The sequence below is a fragment of the Tympanuchus pallidicinctus genome, unplaced genomic scaffold (genome assembly GCF_026119805.1).
Source record: "Tympanuchus pallidicinctus isolate F22 unplaced genomic scaffold, pur_lepc_1.0 scaffold3, whole genome shotgun sequence".
Lineage (NCBI taxonomy): Eukaryota > Metazoa > Chordata > Aves > Galliformes > Phasianidae > Tympanuchus > Tympanuchus pallidicinctus.
In genome coordinates, this window is record NW_026294747.1 from 75,585,247 (window position 1) to 75,601,647 (window position 16,401).

Genomic DNA, 16,401 nt, shown 5'->3' on the forward strand with positions numbered 1-16,401 from the left:
AGTAATGTTTACTAGTGCATACTGCTGCTCACGCTTTAAAAGTATGTCCAGTTGTCTGAACTCTAGAAATACTTGAGATTTCAGATATACTCCTTTGTTCAGCCTAATATATTGCTCCATTTAGCATCGATATGGTCAATACCTTAGTATTTGAATTTCCCTACTACATGCTTAGGACCACTGCTCAGGTAGGCTTCTGATCCCTTGTGCTCTGCAATGGTACTCCAGAAGCTATGCCTCATAGAGTTAGATGCAGTGATACCAGCTTTGTTGCCGTTCTCTGGACGCACCCCTGGATGTGAATGTCATTCTTGTAGTGAGGGGCCCAAACCTGAACACAGCACTTGAGAGGTGGCCTCAGGAGAGCTGAGTAAGGGGGGATGATCATGTTCCTGTTCTGCTGGCTATGCTATTTCTGATACAAGCCAGGATGCCATGTGATCAATAAAGATTTTAAACTGGATATACCCCAGTATCAACCACTTGTGACTCATCACCAGCTGGATTTTAACTCCACACCATTCTCTGATCACAGCCACTCAGCTGAGAGTGTACCAGTCCAAGCCACAGGCTGCCAGCTTCTCCAGGAGAATGCTGTGGGAGACAGTGTCAAAAGCTTTGGTGATGTCTAAATACACTACATCAACAGCCTTTCCCTCATCCACCTGGTGGGTCACTCTATCATAGGAGATCAGGTTGGTTAAGCAGGACCTGCCCTTCACGAACCCATGCTGGCTGGGCCTGATACCCTGGTAGCCCTATACATGCCGTGTGATCTCACTTAAGATGATCTGTTCCATGGCCTTTCCTGGCACCAAGGTCGGGCTAATGGGCCTATAGTTCCCCAGATCCTCCTTCTTGTAAATGAGCGTCGCGTTGGCAAGCCTCCAGTCCTCTGGGACGTCTCCAGTTGACCAGGACTGTTGATATATGGCTGGAAAGTTGCTTGGCAGTCACCTCCACCAGCTCCCTCAGCACCCTTGAGTGGATTCCATCTAACCCAATAGACTTGTGGCAGTCCAGGTAGAGTAGTAAGTCCACAATTCCACCTGAATTATGGGGAGTTTATTGTGCTCCTCATTCAAGACTTCCAGGTCAGGCGGTAGATTAGGAATAATTGGTCTGACTTTCAAAGACAGATGTAAAGAAGGTATTGAGAACCTCAGCCTTTTCCATATCTTCAGTTGTCACCATTACTTGCCATGTCCAGTAAAGGATGGAGATTCTTCTTAGCTCTTTGTAAAAAAAGTTTTTTGTTCTCCTTTACTACAGTGGCCAGGTGGAATTCAAGCTTGGCTTTTACCTTTCTAATTTTCTCCCTGCATATTTTAACAACTTTGTACTCAGTTGTCCATTCCTTCTCCTGCAGGAGGTAGACTCTTTTTCTCCTGGAGCTTCAGAAAAAGTTCCCTGTTCATCCACACCTCTTTTCTTCCCCACTAGCTCATCTAACAGCACAGGTGGACAGCCTGCTTCTGCACTTCTAAGACTTTCTGCTTGAGGAGTGTCCAGCCTTTATGAATCCTCTCAGGACAGACTCCCAAGGGATTCTCCCTACCAGTGTCCTGAATAGTTCAAATTCTGCCCTCTGGAAGTCCAAAGTGATAGTTTTGCTGACTACCCCCCACCTGACTTCACTAAGAATTAAGAACTCTGCCATTTCATGGTCTGCCATTTCATGCCCAAGGCAGCTCCTGACGTCTGGATCTCCTACCAATTCTTTGTGAACAGGTCTAATTGGGCACCTCCCCTGGTAGAGTCCCTTACTAGCTGTGTGAGAAAGTTATCTTCCACACACTCTAGAAACTTGCAAGACTCCTGCTTCTGTGCTGGATTGTATTATGATGATCAGGAAAACCTGACTGTTTCTCCTATGCTCATGTAATTTTTTTTGGACACGAATAGGGCTATAGGCTCATTTCATTGTAATTATTTTAGATGTCCATGGTTTAGTTGTCCATGGTAAAGAATTCATACAAGCAATAGTGGATTGAAATGTGTTAAAAAATGCTAGCCCTGATGCGCTGCATGTCTGTTTTACTTTTCATGAGAGGACTGTGACCCCTACAGTTTTGTAGAATAACAATGATACTGCAGGACTATGGAGAAGAGAATGATTTATTGTTCAAAGTAAAAGCTATAAAGTGTGGCTTGTGTAATAGTGGGATGTGGAAGGAGTGTAGGGCAGTACACTTGAAAATGCAGGTCCCGTGTTCTTTGGACAAAAGATAGGGTAGGAAATAGATGTTGTAATGGAGTGAAACAAAGAAGTAAGAACTATTGAATCTGATTATTTATTCTGTGGTTGCCATCAGTCTGTTCATCAGTTAGTTCTTTTGCAGGTACTCTTGAACTCACTGGCCAATTTTGGTAAAATATGAAGAGAGGAAAGGAGAAAAGGAAGTGCCTGGAAATTTGGAACATGTCAGCTGGGTGGAGGAGAAACTTAGATTTGTGCTTCCCACTGGAGGTGAGGTGGGGGGAGCTTTGGCTGTCAGCACTGGCATGACTGCAGCCTAGCCAAAAACTTACAATTCCTCCCACAAAGGGAGACTTAGGGGAGGAAAGATGATGAGAGGGAGATTCAAGATGCATGAGACCAAAGTCAGTTCTACTCATGTTGTAACCTGATAAAGTTTATTGTTAAAATGAACCATAAACTTTCTTACAATTCCAAAGCTTGCTGGATGTTAACTTCTTCCAAAGTGTATTTTCTTACAACGTTATCCATTTTTGACTGAACAAATGCTTTAGTGAAAGGGCAGAAAGCTACAGAACAGTGAGGAAGAGCTTTGATGCAGTGCATATGTCTTCTAAAATGAAAAACACTGGAAGCAACTGAAGATGGTTTCAGAATGTCAAATGATAGATCTGATAACACTTTAAAAAAAATGGAGAAACTGAGGAGAAATCATGGTCTCAATAAGAGGATATTGGGCTATAATCTGAGGTGCTTCACTGTGGTTGCACCTAGTGATTAGCTTTATCCAGATCTTGTATTTAGAGATTGCCAGATTATTGAGAAGATTTAATCGTGTTATAGTAGATACGCTGTGTAAATAAGCATCCTAATGCATGTAAAGGATTTTCTTTATAATCACCAGGGATAGAACTTTATTTTCCCATGTACTTATTTATGCCCTAATGTACGTAAGGCATTATTTATTTATTTATTAAAACATTTATCCTCAGAATAGAAGTTGCAAGATTCTGAAGCCCAATCTTGGGCAGACAAGTAACCTTGTGGTTCTGGTTTTGGGCTAGGATTAAAAAAAAAAATAAAATAGCAGAACTTGTCACATGGAAGTACAGCAGTACAGTGAGGAATGTGGAGATAAAAGTAGTGTCTGTTAGCATTATGCCTGTGGAAGTGCCCAAGCCAATTTTGGACACAGAGTTGAACCTTTCAGTGCTGCATCTGATGATGTTCCGTTCTAGTAGGTGCCACCTGGCAGGCAGAGTGCTTGAGGACTGTGCCAGTGCGTGTGCTTATTTCTCTGCAAACAGAAACCTTTGTTCCAGTTTAGTACTTCTGCTGTTGTTACAAAAGCCATACAAGTTGATATGATTTAGTGTAGATGCTTTTACCATTGTTCCTAGGGAAGAAAAATTCAAAACCTCCCTGCTCTCTAAGCTAGTAAAAATAATAATTAACATTTTCGTTGCCACTGTGTACAGTTTGTCTTCTAGAGACATGCATGCAGTATAGACATGATGAGTAACGTAGCTTACAGTCATCATCATTTTTGTGATGACAAATTTGATGATGGTTTTATTTACTTATGAGCATTGAAGTGTTTTGGTCAGGCCTTAAAAGGTAACCATGGAGAGAAAGCTCAAGTGAAGTCATGGTGCATTTTTTTGTGGAGTTGATGTAAAATAACCAGGTGAGAAGTACTCATTTAACTCAAAACACAGTATCAGATACACTTGCTTCTTTTCTTTTAGGTGTTTTGCTTTTTCATCCTCTGTTGATCTATAAAACAAAGGGTAGTTAGAACAGATAAACTCTGAAACAGAACTGGTGCAGTTGTGGGGCAGGGAGTTAGGCAGACAGGAATTTCCACAGGAGCGTGCTGTGTTTGTTCTGCCCTCCAGGAGCATGAAGGTGGTAAGCAAGTAATGATCAGTTGAGCTGAGGTAGTGGTGATGAAAGCTTCGGAAACTTTCGTGTTCTCACGAGTTTGATCTTGTTAACGCGGTGATGTTACAGAAGTGCTGAGTGCTATCGCAGAATTGTGCTTTGTCTAAGAATAAGTGTTGCTTTGTATTTCTTGTTCAGTCGCCATTAAACATGGATTTGCATCTCAGCAATAGAGCAATGGTAGAAGCTTTCTTCCAGTTTTAAAGATTGCCAGCTCCCTTACTAGCATTCAGTTTGGAGACTTTTGTGGTGTTTTTTTTTTTTTCTTTTCTGTAAAATGCTTGTTTCTTGTGGAATAACCTAGAAAATGATACTTTCCAGCAGCTGAAGTTAGAGGCCTGGTTTTATTTTGGATACCTACTCTCTGAAATGAAGAAATCTGTAAATGAACAACTTAGATAAAGGGGGAAAGAAAATGCATCTTGTATCATATCAGAAGCAGAAGTTAGAGTAAAGAAACACCAACAACACAGTCTACTGAAAATGAGCTACTGAAGACTGTGTTAAGCTAACATCTAAGAAAGGGACAGCTGTTTGGTTTACTTGTTAATTGATAGCTCAAGGGAGAAGGGTTTTCTCTTTGCTGTGATTCAGCCTAACAATCTCCATATAAAATATATATATATATATTTTATATGTCTATCCAGTCTCCTTGTAAACGAAGAAGACTTCTAACTTCTGTGAGAATGGCTCCCTGTGACTTCGGAAATCTTCGTGCAACCAAACAGATGAGAACTCCATTCTGCATTAGCAATGTCTTTAAAATGTTCATAGAAGCAACTCTGTGTGATTTGTGAATGGTTCTGTACCAGCTGTTGTACAGCTGCATTTATCCCTGAAGGATATTTGTTGTTGATAGCTCTCTCAACTGTATTGCGTCCTAAAAAGAAGTTGATTTGGGGGAAGGAAACACTCCAGATTTTTTTTTAAGATGGAGGGAGGTGGTTTTGGCATTTACTGTTTTTTTTCCTACTTAATGTTCATAGCTTTTGATAACAATTCCAATGATGGGAAAGAATTCAGAATGGAAATCCTATTTCAGCCCCTTCCTGCTCTTGACTCAGTGTGTAAACTTTTCTCTTTGTTAGTCTTGTGATCTGAGCAATGGAAAGACTTGTTTATTTGTTTGCTTGATGAGCTTTTCCTTCTTCGAAAGTTCTTTTGCACTTCTTAATTTCATTTACTAAAATGGGCCAGACTTCCTCTGGAGCTTCACCATGGTCATTAAGAGTCTAGACCTCACTGGCAACCTCTGAGATACATCTGAGCAGCTCTTGAAATTCTTTCAAGTGCCCACTGTGCACAACTGTGGTTAACAGAAACAAACGGAACCCAGAGGTACTGCTGAAGGCTTCTGCCTGTGGGAGAAGAAAGATGAGCAAAATCTTGTCCTTTCTAGAACCTTTTAACTTCTGAGTAAGTAATTGCTTTCCAGATTTGTAGGCATCTGCTGTGAAAGAAAGAGCCAATTCAGAAATCCTGTTTACTTTTGTTGCTGGTGTCTATTGTTCTGCTTTCTTTTTGAAATCACTAAAATGTTGTTACAAGAAAGAATGAAGTATTAATCTGTGCAGAGTGCAGCAAAATCCTTGTGGGTACTTTGTATGGTAGTGCCAAGGGAATGCCTGCTACTGGTTACAAGAGCGCTAGTCTCTTAACTGGGTGGGTGGAGTAATAAATAACTGATGGATTGGAATGGGACTTGCTTAGCTCACTTGTGTTTTTGGTCCAATCATCATTTACTGAAGTACGTTTTCCATGACTGACTCTAAAAGATGACTTTAGTTGTGTCTATGCATTAGTATGTGTAAAGATACAGGAAAACTGAGTAACTTAAATCATCTTTTGTGTCATCGGCACCTTTTCTCAATCAGAACTTACAGTGCAGCAAGGGGCTCTCTGGGCAATGGAATGTTGAGACCTTTGGAGCCTGCTGAGATGGATACGTGCTCGCTGTCATTCTGTGCTGCTGGGAGTGTACCTTTATGTGCTGTGTTGGCCTCTGTTCCCCAGTTCGAAATTCAGTGTGGAAGCCTTGTTCTTAAAGGTTATACCAAAACGATGTAAGCCTTCTAATTTGTTATTTATTTTTGCATTAAACTTTCTCATAAGGAAGGCATTAGTAAGTTGAATATTGAAAACTCTTTACTGTGTGCCTACCTGAAGGTAGTTCCATCAATTCTTGTGCACTTACTCACGAATTTTCTAAGCGGCTCTTTAAAGCGTAGCTGTGCTTGAAAGAAATACATGAGGTCTTCCAACAAACACGTAACAGTGATTTGTAAAGAAAATTCTATTCTGTTCTAAAATAAGGTAGCGGAATTTGATTTAACCTTGTACCAGGAAGGAGGTTGTCTCTTGTAAATAGGAGCAATTGTCAGGCTACCTTGAAGGCTGTCAGGAATGGTTTTCAGTAATGGCAGGTTAAACTTAGAAGTACGCAGACTGACTTGAAGGGACATTTTTTAGGCAATAAATGCAATTTACTATTGCAGGTGCAGCTCTTGTAGCAGTTCCTGAGCTCCTCCTTTTATCTGAGGACGTGAGCAAACACTCTGGCTTGTATAAGAACTTTGGTCCTTGTCTCCTTCCATGCTTATTAAAGTTTAAAAGTGTTTTGATATTGATTGTTAATGGCAAAAAGCCAAGCCAATACTGACTGTGTCTGAAAATGCTTTCCTACTGCAATCTATTGTAATTTATGTTTTTATCTGAAGGATGCAGATACTTCTGTGTGAACAGCAGTATTACATAAGCACTGGCCAGATTTGGGGGAGATGAGTTGTTTCAGAATTTCCTTATAACAGCTTTGAAAGTTAATGCCAAAAAGTAGCAGGTTCATAGTGGCTGTTGATTGTAGGTGGAGAATTGCACAAACTTGATTGTTGAGGCTGAACTGACTTCTTAAATTGTGGGCAGTATTTTTAACATGCCGTGTTGAATACTTATGAGGAGTTTGAGTACTTTAGCGGAACTAAATCCTGGATAATAATATATAAATCTAAAATTAGTTAATAGTGAGACTGATTGTTGCAGAATTGGACAATGTGTGGTTGGTGGTTTTTTTTTTTTTTTTTTTTTTTGGTCTAAACAAGCAACCTTTTCTTAACTTTCCAGACCTCCTTTCCCTTCTTCCCTCCACCCTGTTCAGCTGATGACAGCATTTTTCCACAGCACAACTGATGTGCAGCTGGCTGTTGCTGAGCCCCACACAGGCTGCTGTGTGGGCTTTGCCAGCACCCCTGCCTGCTGCTCCCACAGGCGCCCACTTGTGCCTCCTTCCAGCCTTCACTTCCTGTATGCCTCGCTGCCTTGTTCTGCTCTGGCATCTCTGCAGTATCCCACCCTCATCAGACCTCCCCAAGCATCCTCCTGCTCCAGATTTTCTCAGGCTTTTACAGTTATGATGTCTGCTGTGAGAAAGTGTGTCTATTCCACCCAGTAATAGTTGCTAAGTGGGACTTGTCTTCCAGCCTCTTGTCAGCACAGGCTGCTTCAGTGCTGGCCATTTCACTCGTACAAAGAGCTCTTATGTTTCTAATATCTCAAGCACTTCAATTTCTGTATTTTTTTTCTTGGGCTATATTAATTTTGTGCAGTGTCATGTTGATATTGCTCTCCTCCCTTTTCCATAATAATAGTAGAGAATTTCTGCCATGTACATCTTAAAAAGCATAGATCTCTTGCACACAGCTGTATTCTGGCAATCTTCAGACTTTCACACTGATGAGAAGGGAAGAGATTTCCTTGGACTTTGGCATTAATTCCCAGAGCCCTTGGGATGAGAATTTGGATCAAGTTTTTTTGATTCGATTAAAAGCAAATGAGACCTGTATAACTGCTTCAGATTTACAAGCCGCTATTTGGCAGAACCATTTGTTTGGCTCTCAAGTTTACATCCACTTTTTCTTTTATGATTGAAATAATTTTCAGTAGTTTAGCTGTTAGTAAAGCAAAGGTTGAATTGGCCACCTGGTCCTGTAGCCCTTGCTAGATACTTTCTCCTGCTTCTCAATACTTTCTCCTGCATCAAAACAGATGTTCTTCCATGAGGCAGTGCATGAACGCTCATTCAGATGGGATTCTTCTCTCCTCATCAACTCCTTTTCTCTTGTATTTTCCTTGTCCCCCTCTTACTAGAGGAGTAGCTGAGCCTGGGTAAGGGAGTACCTGACGCCAATGTCCTGTGGAGCTGTCTCTGCTCCTGTCTTGGCTTCGGGTCAGAACTTCGGGGTCTGTTCGCCTCACTGGGCGTTTCTTGGGATGTCACACATTTTGCAGAGATAAGGCATTCTGGTTTTAAGTTGTTTGGAGCTACAGCTGATAGATAAAATCATGTCTGGTAGAGTTTGATTGTTAGTTGTGATGCTTAAACCTCAGATAATTTGAAGTTGTTTTGTAACTAGTCTAGTGGTTTATCTAATCGTAATTGAAGGGGAAGGGGAACACAAGCTAGACAATCAATTCATAGAGGGGGAAGTGTATATTTGAGATAGGGTTGTCTGCAGATTGCAAAAGAGAAATATGTAAAGGAAGAAAGAAACATTTCTAGTACTTCTTCTCAAGTTCTCAGGATCCAGGCACTCCATCTTCCACTCCCCTGCCCATGGGGGAGTTGTTATCCTTTGTTACAAAAGGCAGACAGCATTCCTGTGCATAGTGCTGTGATGGGTTAAGAGCATGAAGCATATGAATCTCTGTGACTGCAGTGAAATCTGTGAAGTTCTCCTGGCTTTGAAAAGTGGCTCTATGCTTTAAGACGGAAGACAAAGCTTTTGGATCTTGTGAAAGTGCAGAAGCCATTATCATAGCTGTGCCTAAGCATTTGCTAAGCAAGTTTAAGATCTATGATATGAATGATTGGTGATGTTAGGACTGGTGTCAGCAGCAGCAGGAAAGAAAAACAAGAACAAAAAACCAAACAAACAAAAAAAAAAAACAAGCACAGCTTGAGAGCACCTTTTTGTATTTGCTGTAGTGAGAATTCTTAGGATGTTCTGATTTCCCATTTCTTTTTCAAGAATGCATAATTTGACAGTTTCGGAAGTGTTGTTTTGAAGAATGTTATGCAGTTCTGTCAATTTATCTTGTTGAGTTGACACATGGTTGGGGTGGGAAAGGAATCTGAGCAGGAAGGAAGGTCCTTGTTCCTGAATGTCATTACTGCATAGCTCTCATATCCTTCAGTATCACTCGGGCAAAAGCTGAGTCAGAGCACAGCAGCAATCTGCGCTATAGCAAGACATGGCCCAATTCAAGATTCTGGACTGTGTGATCAATCACAAATGGAGCTTCATCTGTAACCTCTACTGTGCTTGGAGCGGTCAGGTTTGTTGTTTTCTCTTCTTACAATATTTTAATATGATTATATAACTTAATATAATGTGAGGGGGAGGAAGCTCTAGTGTCGTGTCCCCCCCCAATCCTATTGGAAAATGTAGTATTAAGAATAAACCTATAATCTAAAGATTTTCCTACAGTTAATAAAGATATAAAATGTGTAAAATGTGCTTTTAGCCATATAATTGCTTTTTTAACACTTGGAGTACTTCAGATTGCTCTGGTAGAGTCATAATCTTTGAGGAGGATTTACTCTATGAATTGCACAAAAAGATGATATATCACGTACAGGAAGGGGGAGATGTGCCAGCACCATCTGCATTGTGAATAAATATAGAGCTGATTTGTTCCCCAGTTTAACAGAACTCAAATGTTCTGACCATTTCAAAATTTATCATGGATGTGAGAGAAAATAGCTTGAGAAAAGGTTGGATATTGCATACTTCTTTAAACATACAGGATAAAATAACACAGAATGCTATTCAGTTCTTTATTTGGACACCTCTTAAGTCTGATTGACTTACTTCATGCAGAACTGGAGGAAGAAAGCACTACCTGGATTTTGAATGGAAATATTTGTAAATATAAGCCACTTATTAGGGATATAAAATAATACTGTTTTGTTGCAGTGCTGCTTTCAAGGTGGATGTAACTTATGTTTCTCACCTAGCATTCAGGCAGTGACTGGAGAGAACTTACTGTACTCTTTTGCAGCATTAAGGAGAAGGCTTTATAAAAAATTACAGTTCCAGTACAGTAACTAGAGGCAAGTGATCCAGAAGTACTCTCTCCATACATGCAAGTCTGTAGAAACAATACACCCTTCTTAAAAAATAATTTCCCAGTGTTATAATTTAAAGAATCTCATCTGTTGAGTTGGAAAGATGTGAGGCAAATGGATGCTTTTAGAGCCTTACATTTCAGATGCTCAACTATCACTAAGTTTGATCTAGTTTGCAAGCACATAGATAGATACGGAATTCATCCATATAGGCAAATTAAATCTGACAACAGCTTCTTGTGCTTCAGAAACCAAGAAGTAGTAAGAAAAGGCCAGGCTGATGATATGGGCAGCCCCATGAAACTTTAAAATGAGTTTAGCATAAGAGGGAGGAAGGAAAAGTGAAATTGTTTCTTGAGCAGTAGAATGAAATGAACTGTTAAAAAAAAAAAAAAAAAAAAAAAAAACAAAAACAATAAACTAAAAGCAACACAAAAGAAAAAAGAACACCCAACTAGGAAGGTTTCACATAACCTAAAAGCTATTTCTTAGTAAATTGGAAAGAAAACCAGGCCTTAGATCAATATATTTGAAATCAATTGCTTGCTTAAGGTAGAAATGTTGCAGAACTGTTTGATGTTACTCATTTTACCTAGATAAGTAGAATATATGGCTACTGTGGTTTGTGGGCTATATTGTAGTGTGCTTTTTTTTTTTTCTCTGAAAGTAAAATATCTGTAAACAGTACATCGTAGTGAGTTGCTGCTGTTCTTTTTGCTTTTAAATGAATTTTTAAGTTTACTTACATTATCTACCAGGAAGAGACTAGTGCAGCCATTCTACTGCATTAGAATGCCAAGTGAAATGTAGATGCAGTGAGGCCTGGAGAGAGATGCATACTGCTTGTAAGCAGTGTTGCTCCTCCTAGCAGTGTTCAGGAAGCCTGCAGATGAGAGAGCAGGTAAGTACAGTTTGAAGCTATCCAGGCTGGATGTGGCTCTGGGCAGCCTGGTCTGGTGGTTGGCAACCCTGCACATAGCAGAGGGGTTGAAACTCGATGATCATTGTGGTCATTTTGAACCCAGGCCATTTTATGATTCATTCTATGATGATTCTAACAGCTCTTGCTGGAGTGTGTTTGCACAGCGCAGCTCCCAGTTGGCATGTGTCGTCCTTGAACTAGCAGAGGTCATGCAACTTCTTCTTTGATTTTCATTCACTCTAACCTCTGTAAAGCACCAGGGGAGTGAATTACTGCCATTTAGAAGCTGAGTTGAAGAGGTACCATGTGAGAAAACACTTCCTCTGAAATGAGCATCTGAAATCTATGTTCTTGAAAAAAATATGAAACTGCTTTATTGTCATTAATGTCATTAATGATTTCTTGAATCAGATTATAGAACTGTTCTTACAACTTTTTGCTGGCATACACTCTACTCATCTCCTCTGGTACATAGTTCCCAAAGTTGGTTCTTAGAACAGGAAGAGAACAAATATATATGAGTATTTTCTTCTGTCTACCATGATAATATAGGTCTTTAAAAACAAAGTATTTCACAGTGTAGCAAGACAATTACTGTAAGTGGGTACCTTTTGAATCTGATAGAGAATTCTATTATATGCTTAGAATGTTTGCAAAAAGTATGCAGAGTTCAGTGCTAAATTAGAAACCTGTACAATCAGATTACTGGACTATGTGCAGCACTGTAGTTCTCTTGGTATCAATGGATTACAGTTTTTAGCTTGAACATGGCGTGGGATTGAAGGGTGTGGCTTTCACATTCTCTTATCACAGTAATGACTACAAAACCAGACGGAATTACTTGCAGATTTTCTTCTCCATGGGCCTGTGCCCATGTGCTGCATTGCTTCTGATCTTTCTTAAAAAGTTACTTTGTTAATGTGATGTTTGTGAAGTTGTAGCCTGGGAGTCATAGTTGTACTAGTACTGACCCCAGTCAGAGTCCTTGATCAATTGTATGGAAGTATTAAGTAGTGATTTTACTCAATAACATAACTTAGCTCATCTTCAATAAGATGCAGCAGAACTTTCCCTGTTTCCTGGTAAGGACGTTCTTTATCAGCCTTCAGGCAAACCCTTGGTGCTTGGTGTCTTCATTCACCTCTTGGCCAAGGTGGAACATGCTAGCAACTCTGAAACAATCAATGCCACTTCTTCAGATGGCTGAAAGAATTAATGGTAGATAATGTAAAAGGAATTATAGGACAGTGTTATGTAATCTCTTTTTTCCCCTGTATCACAAAAGCATTGCCTTCGAGTCTTAGGCAGTAGAACTGTATACCATGAGTTGAGTGTAGGTGTTTGTGCCAGCAAGGAGCAGGTCACTGCTACCAGTTGGAGGAGAGCAGGTCTTCTCACTGTTCCAAATTCCTAGCTGAACAGTACCTGGCTACTGTTTTTTATTGCTGTGTCTTCACCTCTAAAAGTAACAATAATGGTCTTTCAGCTGTCTGAGTACTTAAATTTCCAGTTTCCTAGTCGAAGACAGGTATTCTGCAGAGTTCTGTCTGCTTACAGATGGTCAGACAGGTTCATGTACAGAAGAGTATGCCTCACCATTTAAGTTGTCAGCCATGGGAGAACTTCCACAGACGTCAGGATAGGATAGTCTTTGAGAAAGTAAGTGGTCATGTGGTGGCATTATAGCAGCCAAGATCTCTATTTTTTAACCTTGGGTTAATTCTGCAGGTTACGTTTTCTGTAAAACAGTGTTTGAGGATGAGAAGTTGCAGTGCAAACTCAGCTGTTGTATTGCCTTCAAGCGTTAGGATGCAGAAGCACTGCAGTGGCTGCTGCACTGCAGCTATTTCCCCTCCTCTAGAGAATCTCAGATAACATAAAAAAAAAAACAAAAAAACAACCAAACATTTCAGTCTTCTGAGTGTCACTTAGAGGGTGAAATAACAAAGGTGATGCATTCCTTTTCAGATATTTGCAGCTGGATAACAGTTTTGAAATGTAATAATTATGTTATCTTCCTGTATTCTTACTTCTGTTTATCTCCTGTCGCAGGGTGGGAGGGAATATGATAAAAATCTTGTCTCATAACAGTGCAGAGTGTGATGTTTTCAGATTTCTTGAGTAAAAGGTGTAAAATCAGTGCAGGAAATAGCTGGTGGCTTTACTCATTGTGGGAATTTGCACTGCTGTTGGAGAAACATTTTGTCATGTTCAGAAGTACAGGGAAGTAACTCGGCAACAGTGAGCAATTCCAACTAGAGTAATAGGCATGTAAGGACAAGTAGTTCTTAAATAAGCCAGTGGATTTTTGTTTAAATGGATTTCTCCTCTGCCCCACACCCCATGCTCCAGACAGAATACAACAGGGGTTTAGTCATCAGCTGTACTGACCATTCTTGCTGACAAGAGGGCTGCAGGCTAGGAGGAAATACGCAGGTCACTTATGATCACATTGTAAGGCAGTGTTTGAAAGCTGCTGGATTTGCAGCTAAACTGAAAATCCCGTGGACAACTTTCTCTTCTCTATCCTCTTAGTGATACCTCATTTCTGTTGACATAAAGATTTAAGATTTTTTTTTTTTACAAATTAATGACTTCAGTACTTTTTTAAAACCATCTTTCTGTGTATCTTATTGAGGTAAATTAAATTCTTCACTGAAGAAGCTGCTTTGCTCTGTGCTGTACATGCACAGTAGATTACAAACTTACGGTTTTGAAATATGACATGTGGCTTTGCATCTGTGTATGCTGATTTATACATGAATAGAGTACTCCTGAGAGTAGGGCTTTTAAAAGTTGCAGTGTTAATTTGCACATTAAATAATTTATTTCAAATGAAGTATCTTAAAACATGGGACCAGGGTTATATTTAAGTGGTGCATTTTCGCTGGTGTGCATTTATAATCTTTGCAAACTTTAACACCGGGTAGTTTTAGTTATGTATCTGGAGGCTGCTTTGGAGGGAAGAAGCTGTGTATGTAGGGCTGTAAAGGATCTTGAAACATTGTCTTGTAAGTTTTGTGGTATTTTGAGCCATGTTCTCTGTGTTAAATCTCTTTCCTAGGAAGTGCAGGCATGATATGAATAGTTCCTTTCTCAAGGAAATGCTTAAAACTCCCCATGTGATTCTGTACGTCTTTTGCGAACAGGATAGAATCTGAAATAGCATCTCACCTGAAATCACTGTATTTAGGGTGACAATCTGGATTTTGACATTGAGAGTCAATTCCCTGATCTTCCAAAGGCTTGCTGGGGGGGGCGGGGGGCAGGTCAGGCATTCATGTGCACATGGAATGGAATCTTGAGTAAAACTGCGGGATGGCTGAGTTGAAGATCTGATGACCTTAAGTCTGAACTGTTGGAATAATTGGCAGTTACAGTGATGTTTTTGCACAGTTAAAGTAGTGCAGCTAATCTCTTTTAACTTCATATTTTTGAAACAGGAATGAGCGTATTCTGCTTATATTGGAAAGATCACTAGCTTCTCTGAGAGATCAGCCTCATACCTGCATGAGGGGGTGCAGGGGTAAAGCGTGTTTCTGTCCCACTGCCAGGCCCACATAGCGCGGCGTTGTGGCTGCATCACAGAGAAGCCCAGGCTAAGCTCAAGGATTCGCTGGAAGTGCATTAAGGCTTAAACTCTGTCCTTAGCAGAGCTGATCGCTTGTGTAACCAAGATACATGCTCTGGGTATGATGAGGAGAAGAAACAGCATGAATTGGAGAAGTGTGTCGGTCCTTCTGCAGCTGACTTTAAAGCTGTCCTGCGTCTGATTATTGAAACGGCCTGCACAGCTCAGGTTGTATACTGTGCAGTGGTCTTGTTTTACTTAATGGCTTGTGCAGAACTAACTTGCATGCATGAGTAGGTGTGCTGTTGTAGAATCTGTTGAAAATGCAGTGAAAGCTATCTGGTATGTAGTGAGTGATAAAGCCTGTGTTGTACCAGAAAGCAAAGAGTGTGAACTTCATCCAATTTAGCTCCTAACTTTGCAGTAATGCACTTAGTCGGGGACAGGTAAGAGCTGTTCTCTCCCCATTTGTAGGAAGCAGAATGGATCATGGGCAACTTTTATTTGTGGATTTATCACAAAGTTCCATAGGCTACAAGAAGCCTTGGAAGGCAGCCATGAGCAGGCTATGACTTTGTGTGAACTGCTCTTCTGTCAGACTGCTGAGGCAGTTTTTTACCGTGCATGGAGTAACCTCAAGCACTGCTTCTGTACTGGGAGGCAGAAGTGTGCTTTGTCTCTGATATTTCCAGATCCGACTCTTAGGTTAAATACAAAGCATTTCCTATTCTTAACAAGCAACAGCAGAACAAGCAGAGAAGCAAAAGCTCTGATTTAGCTAAATTAGGATCACATGACATTTTGCTGTTACCAGCCCTGCAGATGTTTCCTTTCTTTCCAATTTAAGGAGGATGTTGCTGTTAAGAGGAGAGGCTTTTGCTAATGAGCCATAAGAAAACAAGGAAGTTCTAAATTTCTTTCTGTTTTTAATGTTTTTTGTGACTACATTTATTCCAATGAACTGTTTAGTATTCTAAATCTATATTGCAAGATATAAACAAAAACAGATTTTGAAATAATTTGCATCTCTGTCCTGTGAAGTCCCTGTATTTTCACTTTGCTTCTTGATGGTGATTGGAATTGGCTGCTGCTCTGTGGAAAGTAAAAGATAGGAGCTAAACCTGAATGCCCTTTGGCTTTTTGAAAAGATTCCTATTAAATCATTACAGGTTTTGATTGTGCACAAGCTACTACTGCAAAAAAGAAGCTCACAACAATGATATGTATACATGTGCATACACAATCTAGTATATTTTTGTAGTATGTGTGTGTATACCCTATTAAAATGTGCCCGTAATGAACTGAAGTATGCTGAACTCACTGCTATCTGGTATTTAAGGAGGGGATCTGATACATCAATTACAAATACGTGTAGGTAAAGGAGCCTGCTAGGTGCTGATTGTGGGCAAGTCTTCTTCAGTCATGTTTGATTTGTGGTGGAGCACTGGTCATATCAAACCTGATCTTGCTCTTGGTGTAAAAAACGTAGGTATCAGAACTGTGGTATGAAAAAAACAGAGCTTGCTCTGCATAAAGAGCTGGTTAAAACCCTCCGTGCTTCAAGGAAGCCAAACTGTTTCTGCATCACCCTTGGCCTGCTGAGCTGCATACCGATTTTGTTCACCCAAGCAGGCCCAGCTGGG

The 16,401-nt window shown here is 40.2% G+C and overlaps 1 protein-coding gene across 5 annotated transcripts in view; it reads left to right on the plus strand.

The window, feature by feature from the left end:
* The window catches only part of ARHGAP21 (Rho GTPase activating protein 21), a 107,417-nt gene that overhangs the window by 17,312 nt on the left and 73,704 nt on the right, over positions 1 to 16,401 (plus strand). For 2 of the 5 annotated variants that reach the window (XM_052695300.1, XM_052695298.1), the window contains exon 1: positions 9,339 to 9,472. The exons of 2 other annotated variants lie outside the window; for them this stretch is intronic. In XM_052695300.1, the coding sequence (XP_052551260.1) occupies positions 9,389 to 9,472 (84 nt within the window). In that variant the 5' untranslated portion in view covers positions 9,339 to 9,388. Of the gene's footprint in view, positions 1 to 9,337; positions 9,473 to 16,401 lie in introns of those variants that run through there. One more of the 5 variants, XM_052695295.1, reaches the window with a different exon arrangement.